Source organism: Myotis myotis, unplaced genomic scaffold, assembly GCF_014108235.1.
Source record: "Myotis myotis isolate mMyoMyo1 unplaced genomic scaffold, mMyoMyo1.p scaffold_m19_p_6, whole genome shotgun sequence".
NCBI classification, from domain to species: domain Eukaryota; kingdom Metazoa; phylum Chordata; class Mammalia; order Chiroptera; family Vespertilionidae; genus Myotis; species Myotis myotis.
In genome coordinates, this window is record NW_023416368.1 from 24,056,715 (window position 1) to 24,071,295 (window position 14,581).

A 14,581-nucleotide genomic window follows, 5' to 3' on the forward strand; every position below is an offset into this window, starting at 1 on the left:
ATAAAGGGCAGACATGCTACCTCCCCTCACGGCAGGACCCATTGCCAAATAATCACGGCCCTTCAGCCTGGAAGGGACCTTCCAAATCCTTCTCAACACAAACTTTCTGGCAACTAACCCTATTTCACCATTGCCATCCTCTGTGACACCTGTCTTCCATCCTTGCTGATGTGCTTGCCTTAGCTCAGTGGTTGGCAAACTGCGGCTCGCAAGCCATATGCGGCTCTTTGGCCCCTTGAGTGTGGCTCTTCCACAAAATACCGACTTCTGCGCATGGGCCACGAAGTTTCAATTGCATTGTATGCGCGCACTCGCACGTGGTATTTTGTGGAAGAACCACACTCAAGGGGCCAAAGAGCCACATGTGGCTCGCCAGCTGCAATTTGCCGACGACTGCAAAACTCTCCCCAGAGTTGACCTGACCATCAGGAGGAAAGCCAAATGTTGAGTAGGTAAAATCAGTCGGCTGATACAAGTAGGGTCAAAGACTATAATATTATCTACCAAATGTTTCTTAGATGAAAGGTAAAATATTTAATGGGTTTTGAAGGCCACGTTGCATTACCCTCTCATTTCAATTCCTGTGTCTGTGATTGATGCTGAGAAGGCCGGTTCTAGTGGCCTGGTCAGTAAGATTTTGTCCCATCAGAGGATTTGGGTTTAGGTCCTCTCTCATTTTAAACTGTGTCCTCATTTGGTCAAAATAGTCAACCTGCTGTTTGAATTGTACATTGCCCCATAATCCCGGGCCCGCCTCAGACTCCAGCCTAGCACATTACTCTGGGCAGCTAGGCCATGGACCCCCTCCTCCCTCTGTCTCCCCATCACATCAATATAATTGCCTAGTTAACTTCTATTATTCAGGTACATGGAGACTATATGTATGGAATTACCAATTTTGGACCTTTGTGGGATCCTGAGAATGATTTTTTAAAGAAAAAGTTGGTGATAGCAGTGCTCATTGAACCTGAAATGGGGTTACCAGGCCACCATTTTCTGGAAATTAAATAAACACAAGTAGATGTAGAACAGGGCAAATGTCATACTTCCTTTAAAAATCACTAGCTACACTTGACCTCTGTAACTGCTTTTGGCTTCTGTTCTCTGTTTTTAGTAAAAAATGTGCACTTGGTCTACATGTCTACAGAGCAGAGGAAGAATGCTTTGTTTATAGTTTTTTGCTCAACAGTGTGAAAGGCTGGGCATTGAATAAAATTGTGTCATATGAACTGGTCATTTAAAAACCAAAATCATGTTGAATTTGATGAGTTGATTTCTGTTGACCAGGATTTCAGATGAAATGTAAGTCCTCTAGTTTATTCTTCTCGCCACATCCTATTTCTATAAAATTGTTTTGCCTTGAGCAGCCCAAGTTTTCCAGTTTTAACTGCTCTACCAAAGAGCATGATGTGAACACAGGAGAATTTGTATCAGAAGTTTCAGTATCTTGGAACTGGAATGTGGATGATTCATGAGTTTTGCATCAATTATTAAACAGTCATAGATGAAGATACACAGCGATGGATGGGGCAGTAACGTATTCTGGTTACACCTACTGGCTTAGCAGTGATAAATGAGTCAGGAAACCAGAAGTTCAAAACAGGCATCAACTCGAGCTGCAATGGCAAAGGCTCTGAAATGAGTTAGACAGTTGCTAGATATAAACAACCTACTATATAGACCAGCGGACTGGCAGGATTAAAATAAAGATAAGGACTTAGCAAGAGGACTAAGGAATTTCAGAATCCTGCTGTACCAATCACCCATTTTCTTAAAAGATTCTTGAGGGCAGCGTAACACCAATAATGATAACACTTGGAAAAAAGGGAGACATTTTTATTAGCTGGAACCATGCCTGATGTTCCATAAATACTGTCTTGGATCATGTGGCTTAGACTTGAGCCTGAATCTGTGTGTGTGTGTGTGTGTGTGTGTGTGTGTGTGTGTGTGTGTGTGTGTGTTGTGTTTCTTTCCCCTGTGCCTGGCTATTCCAAATCCCCACACCTGGCCTCAGTGTTATGTTCTGATTGGGTCACAGACTCCATTGCACCATGTTGCCTGGACACATGCTCTCTTGTAGGCATTGTTCCTTTTATCTTTCTCCTTCCATGATACACATTTTTGTATGTGGTAAATATTCTATGTGTATGTCTATGGTTCCTCATGGTTTAAAATGTGCTGTAGCATCCGGCCAGCCGGTGTGGTTCGGAGGTTGAGTGTTAACCTATGAACTAGGAGGTCATGGTTCCATTCTGGATCAGGGCACATGCCCAGGTTTCAGTCTCAATCTCCAATGGGGGGCATGCAGGAGGCAGCCAATCAACGATTCTCATCATTAAGGTTTCTATCTCTCTTTCCTCTCAGAAATCAATAAAAATATGTATTTTTAAAAAGTACTATAGCTTCCAAGCAATAATTGCCTTTAAGAAGGGTCTTGGGACAATGCCTTAACCCAGTGGTCGGCAAACTCATTAGTCAACAGAGCCAAATATCAACAGTACAACGATTGAAATTTCTTTTGAGAGCCAAATTTTTTTACTTAAACTATATAGGTAGGTACATTGTTATTAACTTAATTAGGGTGCTCCTAAGGCTTAGGAAGAGCCACACTCAAGGGGCCAAAGAGCCACATGTGGCTCGCGAGCCGCAGTTTGCCGACCACGGCCTTAACCTAAAGGTATTACTCTCATGGTAGGGGCTGTCGGTATCATGATAGTTGAGGCCCAGTGGTCTTTCCTAACAATTTTTTAAAAATCTATTTTTACTGATATTTTTCAGAGAGGAAGGGAGAGGGAGTGAGAAATAGAAACATCAATGATGAGAGAGAATCATTGATTGGCTGCCTCCTGCATGCCCCACACTGGGATCAAGACCACAATCTAGGCATGTGCCCTTGACCGGAATTAAACCTGGGACTCTTCAGTCCACAGGCGGACACTCTATCCATTGAGCCAAACCAGCTAGGGCTTTCCTAACAATCGATAATAATAAAAGCGTAATATGCTAATTAGACCAGACGACCTTCCGGACTAAGCTGCGGCATCATGGGGCCATGGCAGAGGCAGCTGTCACAGCTGTGGGGTCCAAGCCCCTTGCACGAATTTCGAATTTCATGCATCAGGCCTCTAGTTTGCAAATAATGTGGATAGCATGCACATGTGAAAGAACATTTTAGCAAATACAAAAACAATGTATTCTTTTCTAAAGGCTGAGGGAATAGAGAGTAAAAATAGATGCAGCAGGCAGAATTTATTTGTAGAGGCTTGAGTGCAGATGATTATTTTTGAAGATGGTGATAGAAACACCATGGAGTGGGGTGGAGTGGTGCACGTTTTAGTTGAAGTGACTTGGAGGGCAGGGACCTTGAAGCTTGTGTCCTCCATGGAGCCTGGAAGAATGCTTTGTGCATCCTGTGCAGTGATGAGTAGTTTAAATAAATGAACAGATCCATGCCTGAGAATTATTGATTTAAAAAATATATCCTACCTTGTTTTGACCTGTGTGGATCTTAAAGGGAGAAGAAGGACATTTTCACAGAGAGTCTGGGCAAAAAGGCAATGTATACGGCAACTGAGAAAGAGAATTTTGTTTTCCTTGGAGTGACATTTTCTTGGAAGCTGAGCCAGAGGCTGACCTTGGGAAAAGCTGCTTGACTCTTCTGATACCCAACTTCCCAAAAGGAAAGCCCATCCTTTAGTCCTCAATGCGTGGACCCCGCCACCCACCCAGAACTCTGTGTTAACATTGCTGGGAGAGGAAGGGTGTGAACTGCATTTTTAGTAGCCTTTAGCCCTAAAGACAGGAGTGGGGCGCTGTTAACCCCCAGGCCTGGTCTCCCCACCACTCTCTATTATTCCCCACTACCCTTTTCTCTAGAACGCGTTTGTGTCTTCAGCAGTTTGAGGGCTCTGACTCACTCCGTAGTACCCCACAGAAACCTGAAAGAAAAAAGAAATGGCCTCGTCTTCATTAGGTTCCACCCAAGTCAGGAATCTCCGTGAATAACCCCATTGCTAACCACTCATTGCAAAGCCAGTAGCAGTCCCTAAGAAATGTATCCTAGCACTCAAGTGCTTTGCGGAGGCAGTGCAAACACTAAGCAGCCGCCTTCCCTCCTCTGTACATGAGCGTGCTTTGCTAAGATGCACCAACTGTGACAAAGAAACGTGGGCAAATAATTCACTTGAGGTGGTTGGCTCCCCAGCCCTGCTGGGCTTCCTTCCTCCTCAGTGGGCACTTGTTTGAGAAATGGGCCTCCTCCGCTTGCATTAGGAACTGGATAAGCACTCGCATATTTCATGTTTCCTTGAGGTCGCATTCATTTGGAGGGCTCTTCCTGAGGGAACAGACTAGATCTCTGGTTGAGACCATCAGGAAGGAATGGGGTGGTCTTTTCTGAAGGAAGACTATAGACCAGGCAGCACAAGCTGGTGACTCACACACCACATTCAGCCCACAGACAAGATTACACTTTTTTTAAATGTCCTGGTGTTGAAAAAAAGAATTAGTTGTCCATATATAAAATTGAAGAGAATTTTGCATAAAAATCTTGATTTCCAACTTCTTTGAAAAAGATCAGAATATCTGCCAATGCTCGCAATAGTTGATGGCCACAGTTGGCTTAAGCCGAGCGGCCACTTGTCCCCTAAGAGAGGACACAAGCTTCCTACTGCATCTGGTTTTCTTCGCTCCATTTTACCTAGTGCTCCTGTAGAGCTTTGAATTTGCTGTCCTGGGGTCAGTCGCCTAAGAGGCCCAAACAAATCATGAATTGGCCCAGGCCAGGTGACTCAGTTAGTTGGAGTGTCCTATACACCAAAAGGTTGCAGGGTCGATCCCAGGTCAGGTCACACACAGGAAGCAACCCATCAATGTTTCTCTCTCTCCCTTCCTCTCTCTCTCTCTGCAGTCAATAAAAAAGGTATCCTCGGGTGAGGATTTTTTTTTTTAAAAAAAAGCAATCATGAATTGCTCTTTTAAATGTGCCCAGCCTGAAATGACTATGGTTTGTGCCTTATTCTTTTTCCTCCTACACAAAGTATGACCATTAAGAGCATTGTCATATGTGGAACAGGACAGTTATGTGCAAAGTGGAGAATTGTACACTACTTACCTGAATAAATCAGGCATACCAAGAAAATCCTGAAACGATGATATTAATATAAGATTTGAGATGTGAATTATTCAGGGGCAATTGCCTTCGTTTTCCAGCTCACTGTTTCCCCTCTGCTTTTCTCACATGGACGTAATCCTCCGAATGTTCCTCTGTCAAAGGCCATGGTCATAATCCACCCCCACCACCACCCCTTTTTTTAGAACTTATTTGAACTCTCAGGAGCAATTGTTGAAGCCCTGCAAGGGAATAATTGCACAAGAATTAACCTCTGACATGTTTCTAAAAATAGCCCTAATAAATCCCATCATAGGTAATTTACCTGTCCGTATTCCTCCGGGGGTAACCGGCGTTGAAGAAAGACTTGGCAGGCTGGCGTTCGCTCAGCAATTATCGGTGATCTGAGTTCCTGGCGCCTGTGTATTTTCTCTGTTGGGAAACACAGAGGACAAATTGCCCTCTGACTTGCCCTTTGACTCATGACCGTTTCCCCAGCACCCTTCACCTGGGGTTGGAATAAGGCATGCTCTTCCAGAAAGGAGTGTTGGGCTCACCAAAAAAAAAAAGAGGTACCACGGGGTCAAGCTGGAGCATTTGTGGGGGTCCTTCCATGAGTTTCCAACTTGCAAAGGTTGCCAATGTTTTTCCATGCCTGAGCTTCAGGCATCCCCAGCCCTCGTTTGCAAGAAACCTGTGTGGGGAAGAAGAAAGGGAAATGCAAAGAGGCCAGGAGTGGGTACAGGCTCCATGGCTGGTAGAAACCATCAAAGAGTATGGCCATTTCCATGAGCCTTAAGGAAACTCATTTTCTCTTGCCCAACATAAAAGGGTCTGAATGTGCTTCTTCCTTTTGTTCTCGTCAGATGTTCCAGGAGACCACAGCGCAGTGTGGGCATCTAGGAGATGTACTTTCCCAAGAGCCGCTTCTCGCGGCACTTAAAATACAGAACATAAAGCCCTTGTAAATTCCACTGCAGAGACAAAACAAAGCCCTGAGCCCTTAAATGCGCAGAAAAGTGTGTCTATTATCTGTCGTTTCAAAGCAAGTGTGCAGTTACTTAAATTGCCTTTGTCTTCTTTTCAGCTGACATTATCTCTACGGTAGAATTCAACCACACGGGAGAGTTACTAGCAACGGGGGACAAGGGGGGTCGGGTTGTAATATTTCAACGAGAGCAGGAGGTAAGTGGCAAGTGACTGCAAAATGCCCCTTTCCTTCCCTTTTTAGCGGAGGCCCCCTGCTGTTCCTTAATCCTCACGTGTCCCCCTTCACCTTGCTGCTTTGCTAGCCAACTAAAAACTGCCAAGAAGTCATTAACATCAACCGTTCCACCTTCCGGCTCATGAAAGCACCTGAAAATAGAGCCTTTCCTGGGCACGGCCTTATCTTTTCAGGTTCTCACGTCTCATCTGACCTGCAAAATGCCACGGGTGCTTTTTGAGCATAACTCCTCCCTTCGGAGTGAAATTCATCCTGGAGTGATTAAAATGAAGCCTCTACTCCTTTCAGGGCTCTCACAGAATATGTAGGAGGAAGAAACGGTTCTTTGTCCACAGCTGTGAAAGGGACAACTTGGGTCAGTGGAGAAGAAAATGGTAGCTCACCCCACCGAAGGGAGTGCAGTCCCACAAAATGGCATCTGAGCAATGCACAGGGCACACACTTTACTGTGGGTGACTCGAAGGTCCCTGGAGCTGAGTGCTGTGTGCTTTCTGAGCGGGAGTTTTAATTTCCACTGAATCCCAAAAAGCCCCTTTCTTCCTGGGACTTGGGTTCCACTAGGAATTGTATCTCTTTTTCATATAAATTGCGTTTCGGGGTGTCTGCTTCTGCTTTGTCAGAAGGGAAGCATGGCCCGATGTGATTGCCTTGGCTTCCCCTGGCCTGGTCGTGGGGCTCCCAGCAGGCCAGCCTGTGTGCTAGTAACGCTCCCATCTGCTACGTCTGCCTCCGAGACTCACCCAGCACAGCGTGGGGAGGCCGAGTGCAGGAGGAAGGGTTCAGCGGAGACTTCCCTAGCAATTGAGTGCCTGCTTTGTGCCTCTAAGCCATTTATGTTCCACCTCCCCTCAAAAAGGAAAGCCTCATTTAGAGGTGATGTATTTGGTAATTGCACATTATTTGCAATTAATTTCTATAAGGGCATCCTAATCCCTCGGGGTTCTGTAGAAATTCAAGTGTTCAGCATGAAGTCAGGCACCCAGCCTGTTCCACTGGTCCTGGAAACAGGGAAATGGGCTTGGCAAGTAGGAACTAATAGCTCTTCGTGACCTGGAATTTTTCCTGCTTTTCCAGAGCTGCCGAGTGCTAATTGGTCTGGCACATACGGCACACACTTGACAGTCTGATTTGGATGGTACCAAATCAACATTCGGATGAATTTATTGTTAAGGTGGACTGGCGCTCTCTGCGGTAGGCAGGCTGGTGACATGTATGTCAGTCAGCGTGGCAAGTCCTCTTCAAGCTGATTTTCAAACTTTCTTCTTCAATTTAAAAGAAAAAAATCCCATTAGGTTCATGGTGATGATAAAGAGGAACCGGAGGAGCTATTTAGCATAAATTACCCAGGGCAGCGTGTTGCCAGTAATATTCCAAACCACATTTTCCCTTTGCTATTTATAGGTTCCACCTATTTTAATTTACTGGAATATGTGGGAAGCCTGATTCATTAGTAGAATGAAGGGGGACACGTTTTCCCAAGAAGAGTGATTTGGTTCAATAAAAAATAAATGTCCAGTATAATAGCATGCAGTTAAGTGTTGAGCTCTGTGGGGAGGCGTGGGGTTGAAATGGGCACTAAGCCTCAGAAACGGAGCCATGGGACCACACCGAGGTCAGGCGTGTTTTCCGTGTCCGTGAGTGACTTCTCAAGAGCCGCAGTCCTGGAGGGCTTGCTGTAGGAAGGAACCTCAGTGCCCTCACAAATACATGGAACACCTGGGTGTCAGCACCTATAAGGAAGTGAAGATTTTGGTTTGGATATTCAGTATCTATCCAGAAATCTAGTTGGTGTGTTTTTTTTTTTAATTGAGCCTTTATTACGAGTCAAGCTTTTGTGACAAATGTCTATAAAGACCTGGATTGGAATTTTTGAACACAGTTTTCCAAAGCCTGACCCTTAAAACTCTTGGTAGTCACGTTCTAAAATGCCTGAAACGAAACCTCCCCTCCCTCTTTTCCTTTCTGCTCTTCCTTTGTTTCACGCCCTCTTTTTCCTTCTCTCCGCCTTTCTTCTTTCCGTTGCCCCTTTCTGCAGACCCTTCCCCTGATGTTTCATTCTCTCACCATTTGTTTAGCTCCTGCTGCTTGCCTGTTGCGGAATCAGAGCTAGGAGACAGCCAGGGGTGAGGCGTCACCCCTGTGCTCCTGTCTGTTTTGTTTCCCATGTTAGAAAAAAAGGGGTGGGGAGGGATCTGATGCCCAGATCTGCTCCTTAGAAGTCCTGTGACCTTGGAGGATATCTCTGAGCCTCCTTTGTCCATTTCCCTGCTCTTCCCACGTCTCCAAGATTCTCTGAGAATCTGGGGAGACTTTAAAAGGCCAATGAAAGGTACAGATGCCATAGCTTTGCACTCTTTGTAAGGGATTGATAGACGTATATATGGACATCAGCATGGGTCCAAAGGGTGTTCAAGACATCCACTAATGCAGAACAAAAAATATTAACACTTCTGTTTATATTGATTTTTAATTTTTTTATTATTTTTATTGCTTAAAGTATTACAAAGGGTATTACACATGTGTCCTTTTTTTTTTCCTGCCCTTGACAATCCCCTGGCCTCCCCTACCCCCCAGTGTCTTATGTCCATTGGTTATGCTTATATGCATGCATACAAGTCCTTCAGTTGATCTCAAATCATGTCCTAGTTTAACTTCTGTTTCTATGTATATGTTACGATGTATACCATATATTATAGAATTTTATGTATATCATTTATGCATGTATGGATATTGGAGGTACTGATAGTCACCAACAGCTGCAAGATCAGATGCTTTGGAGACCTGTGAGCTAAGGCAAAACTTGTGGCGCTCATGGTCCTGCCCTCATCCCACGCTGATGGCCTGCCTATCCATCCCTAATGATTCTGCTCAAAAAAAAAAAAAAAAAAAAAAAGAAGAAGAAATTGGTGAATTCACAGGTGGCCTATGTGATTTAATCTTTCGTGTATTCCCCTCCCCCCGCCTTTTTTTACAGAGTAAAAATCAGGTTCATCGTAGGGGTGAATACAATGTTTACAGCACGTTCCAGAGCCATGAACCCGAGTTCGATTACCTGAAGAGTTTGGAAATAGAAGAAAAAATCAATAAAATAAGGTGGCTCCCCCAGCAGAATGCAGCCTACTTCCTTCTGTCTACTAACGGTGCGTACAAGGGACTGCTCCTATTTGGTGTTGTCGGAGATAGAAGCAGCCACATCATGTTTCAGTCTCTCTCAGACTCCGTTTTCCTTCTTAACCTTGTGGGCTGTCAAAAAAACTTAGCAACAATCTTTGCAAGACGCTTACCTTAGTGCCTGGCGCAGAGTGGGCCCTCAGTGAAGAGTAGTGATTCTTTTTAAATATCACACATTTCTGACCCAATTATGTGAGCCCCGGTATCTGCAGTTTTTGACTAATGCAGATTATTTCCAGGTGCTTCTGGAATGTGACTTCCTGTTTTAAGATTCATTGAATGTTTTTCTGGGAACGCATTTCAGGAACCCCAGACAGGCCTTCCTGTGAGTCTGGCATACTGAGTAGAAGTTATTAATCCCTGAATGTGTTTGGGGTTTTTTTCTCTCTCTGACACAATCAAGTTCTCTGAGCACAAGTCAAGGAGAGAGAGGGACCCTACCAAAGGATGATTAAGAAGTGGTTTCTTTCTCTTTCTCCCTCCATGCTCTTCTAAGAGCAATTGTGGGAGAGTTGCTATAAATAGGTCCAGGAGAGAGGTGGTTGGGGGTTGACTAGAGAGCCAAATTCCATGCTAATTCAGTGGAATTCCCTACCCTAGCGTTTCTCAATGCCACTGCTGACAGAAGCCCACCTATGCTTGAAACAATTTAGAATAAAAGCATATACTAAAGGGTGCTAATTGAATAGCATAGCAATTAAGAGGATTAGCGGATACAAATTAAACACCCTCTCCCAAGCAAATAAGCTGGCGCCTGATTCATTGTGTGGGTCTGTGAGGAGTGTACATTTAAATATGGGTCAGAAAGCGAGGAATTCGCTATTTGCCCATCCCCAGCATTTACAAAAGGGAAGTACGCATATGTCAAGTGAAAAAATGTAAATACTGTATATAGTATGATCAGACGTATATTAACATTTTTAAACACTAAAAGGAAACATACCTAAAGGCTTATCATGATTAATTTTTGATTATGTATTATGGGTTTCTTATAAATTTATTCTTTATCACTTTTATTTTCTAAGTTTTGATGATGAGTTTTATATTTTATTTTAAAAGGAGGGAGGGGTTTTCTTAATGCATATGAACCAAAAATCCCTCAAATATGAAACCAGTGTACAACTGTAAAAAAATGGCAATTCTGAAACAGCCAGTTTGGAGTTATTCATGCATGGCTTATCTCAACATGTCCAGATTTCCAGTCATCTGTTTTTCCAGATTCCAAGTAATTTAATTCTTTCTCATAACTGTATTTATTGTTCTATTAATTTTGTGAACTGTGTTTCTTGAAAGACAAACCATATGAATTTGTTTCACTGTCTTCCCTCTTAGTTTTACCATTGAAATTTCACTCAAAGGCTCTGCAGATTCAACACGACGTAGATTAAAAAAGACTTCTGATGATTCTGACTTAATGACTTTGGGCAGAGCAAGTGTCTGATTATCTGCTCTAGCTAGCTTACTTTATATTATGAAATTTAGCCTATTGATTATTACAATAAAATTCAAAGATGCATTAACTCCTTTGTGGGGGGGGGGGGGATGGGAAAAAATCCGTGAAATGCAATGAAGATTAATTATATAGCATAATGTTCTGTTAATTGAGTTTTTAAATAGTTTTTTGATTAACAAGGATATTATCTTCCCATTTGGGATGCTATTTCATACGCCAACAGCATCTCCAAATGATTCTTATAAGAAAAATTCCCACGTTCTCCTGGGATTTTCTTCTTTATACTAATATTGAGGTTGCAAATTCCCCTTAAGCCAAGTAGGTTAACATGCGAAAATTAATGGGAGACAATTGGAATTACTGTACAAAAGAGGAAATGAAGATAGATTATAAGATTGTGTTTAAAAGCTGCCACAAGTAATGATAAACTACGCAGCGAGCCAGCCAGAATATAGAAAAAGTCATTACTCATAGTAACAGCCACCTGTTTGTTCCTCAGACATCCTTATCCACAAAGCTTTCAGATAGGGAGTCAAGAAACACTGTGTGATAATAAAGTCAAGAATGACTCCAGGCAACCCAACCATGGGGAATTGGATTGAATTCGCCATCGATTATCTTTTTTTAAAGAAACACAACTGTGCTTATCTCATTATAATTGGATATAGTTTTTACTTTCCGTTAGAATATAACTTCACAATTTCTAATGAAAAATAAACCAACATTCGGTTGTGAATCTAGACCTTAAAATTATTTGCGAGATGAAAAGATGTTGCCTTGCCTAGCTTTCTATTTCTGTCTTAGTACCTATGATGAGAAGGGAAGGTATATTTTACTTGATAGATGGGCTATGAAAATAGTTAGGTGTTCATTGCAAAACCATTAGAAGATAGAGAAGCAAAATGAAAATAATGTGTTCCCATCCAGAGAGAACCACTGTGTCTTTTAAAGAAAACAGCAAAGAGGCATGGATAAATCTGTTTTTTATTAGCAGAAATGTGGTATATTCTGTACACTGTTTGGCAACCAGATTTTTTTATATAATACTTAATAACAGGAATATCTTCCTAACTGTTAAATATTCTTCTAAAATTCCATAACATTTTCAAGGACTGCATAACATTCCCCTGTATGATTCTTCTATAGTTTACTAATATCTCCCATTATTAGACCTTTAATTATTAAATTCTCACTATTAGAAATTATATATTTATAGGAATAAATGTTGGAATAGATAGATATGATTAGAAAAAAACATACTCATAAACTATGTATAACATGTTGCACCTATTTAAAACAGTTATGTGATTGCTCACAGAAATGAAAGGACATACTAAGGTTTTCAAACTAGATATCTCTGTCTAGTGCAGTGGTTCTCAACCTTCTAGCCCTTTAAATACAGTTCCTCGTGTTGTGACCCAACCATAAAATTATTTTTGTTGCTACTTCATAACTGTAATGTTGCTACTGTTATGAATCATAATGTAAATATCTGATATGCAGGATGGTCTTAGGCAACCCCTGTGAAAAGGTCGTTCAACTGCCAAAGGGGTCACAACCCACAAGTTGAGAACTGCTAGTCTAGTGGAATTGAGGGAGGTTTTCATTTTTTTACTTTTATGCTCATTTTTATTTTCTACAATCCTATCCTATATAATAAAAGGGTAATATGCAAATTGACCCTAATGGTGGAACGACCTGGAACAACCAGTCACTATGACACATACTGACCACCAGGGGGCAGAAACTCAATGCAGGAGCTGCCTCACCCCACCCACCCCCTTTCAGTGCACTCCCACAGGGGGAGCTCTGCTCAGCTACAAGCCGGGCACAGCGGCGGTGGCAGGAGCCTCTCCCGCCTCCTCGGCAGCTCTAAGGATGTCCGACTGCAGCTTAGGAATGGGTCTAAGCCAGGGGTGGGCAAACTACGGCCTGCGGGCCGGATCCGGCCCGTTTGAAATGAATAAAACTAAAAAAAAAAAAAAGACCGTACCCTTTTATGTAATGATGTTTACTTTGAATTTATATTAGTTCACACAAACACTCCATCCATGCTTTTGTTCCGGCCCTCCGGTCCAGTTTAAGAACCCATTGTGGCCCTCGAGTCAAAAAGTTTGCCCACCCCTGGTCTAAGCTGTTAGTTGGATATCCCCCAAGGGCTCCTGGCTGCCAGAGGGATGTCTGACTGCCAGCTTAGGCCTGATCCCCAGGGGAGCGGGCATAAGTTGGCAGGTGGACATCCCTCGAGGGGTCCCAGGATGGGAGAGGGCACAGGCTGGGCTGAGGGACCCTCCCTCCCTCCCCCCAGTGCATGAATTTTCATGCACTGGGCCTCTAGTTATATAATAATTATACACTTGTATAATAAAAAGAAGGAATTAAAATGAGAAAATAAACATATACATATAATATTATTGGTTTTTATTTCTCCCCCAAAAAAATGCATAGAAAAAAAGATACTAAGAGGATCTATGCAAAATGTTAACAATGATTGTCCCTGACTGAAGAGATTATAGGTGATTTTTATTCTTTATGCTTTACCTATGATTTCTCTATTTCTCTACAGAGCTATTATCACTCACAAGAAAAATGTAAGGAAAGAATTGCCTTGCAAATGGGATGGGATGCATTCCAAAGGCAAGCAATTGGAAGTATTTGGTGTTAAAAGTCACTGATTTGCATTCTTCTAAGTCACAGCTGATCAGTACCTGATCAAGTGATTGTATAAATATGGCCCATGTTTCCTTTTTGTCACAGTTCAGTGTGTAGCAGGCTATCCACAGAGGGCAGGACTGGAGGAGTGCCGGCACATAGCGCCTGGGAAGGCCTTCCTGTCCCTCGCCCCAGGATAGCCGGGTGCGTGCACAGATCTCACACGAGCAGCCTGGCCAGGCTGCCAGCAGCATGACCAGCCCAAGTGACCCCCAGACCTCAGGAAACAGAGGCACTTACTTGCTCAATTGTCCAAATTGTTGCAGAAAGCCCACTTCCCCATGGGGTGCATTTCAGACCTCTGAGGACAAGGCTTTGGTGAGGGGAGACGGAGTGGTGGGGGGGGGGGGGGCGATCCTAGTGAAGGCAGAGAGAGGACGGCTTCTCTCCCCAGACAGTCTTACACAGAGGACGCAGGATGTGCTGACATCATCCTGGGGGAAGCTAACGCCGTCAGCGCAACAAGTTGTTATTGCAGAATAGTTGCCCAACTTGCTCATTCTGATAACAGCTGCCATTGTGAACCACTGTTAGAAGCCCGCCCCTCGGTACACACTGTACCCACAGTGTTTCATTCAATCCCCATAAAAGCCCCATGAGGAAGGCCTGGCTTTCCTTAATTTACAGATAAAGAAACTGAGGCAACAGAGAAGCTAAGTCTCTTTATTCATAATGTTAGAGTATTCGGGACATATTTGTACTGAAAAATTACACGTTATCTGAAATTCAGATGTAACTGTGTGTTCTGTAGTTGTTTCTCTGCTCAATCTGGTAGTCCCATTTGTTTGTCACTCAAGACATACTAGCTAGGCGCCTGCTGGGTGGGGATCACAGTGCTGGGCCATGTGGCTGGCTGGAGTTGGCGTGGGGACGGGGCCAAGGTTGTCTGGTTCCACACTTACCTTGTGCA

General features: G+C 43.3%; 1 protein-coding gene across 8 annotated transcripts in view; it reads left to right on the plus strand.

The window, feature by feature from the left end:
- The window catches only part of PPP2R2B (protein phosphatase 2 regulatory subunit Bbeta), a 376,594-nt gene that overhangs the window by 286,095 nt on the left and 75,918 nt on the right, over positions 1-14,581 (plus strand). For all 8 annotated transcript variants that reach the window (XM_036313813.1, XM_036313821.1, XM_036313814.1 and 5 more), the window contains 2 exons: positions 6,198-6,295; positions 9,310-9,475. In XM_036313813.1, coding sequence (XP_036169706.1) covers positions 6,198-6,295; positions 9,310-9,475 — 264 coding nt within the window. The remainder of the gene's footprint in view (positions 1-6,197; positions 6,296-9,309; positions 9,476-14,581) is intronic.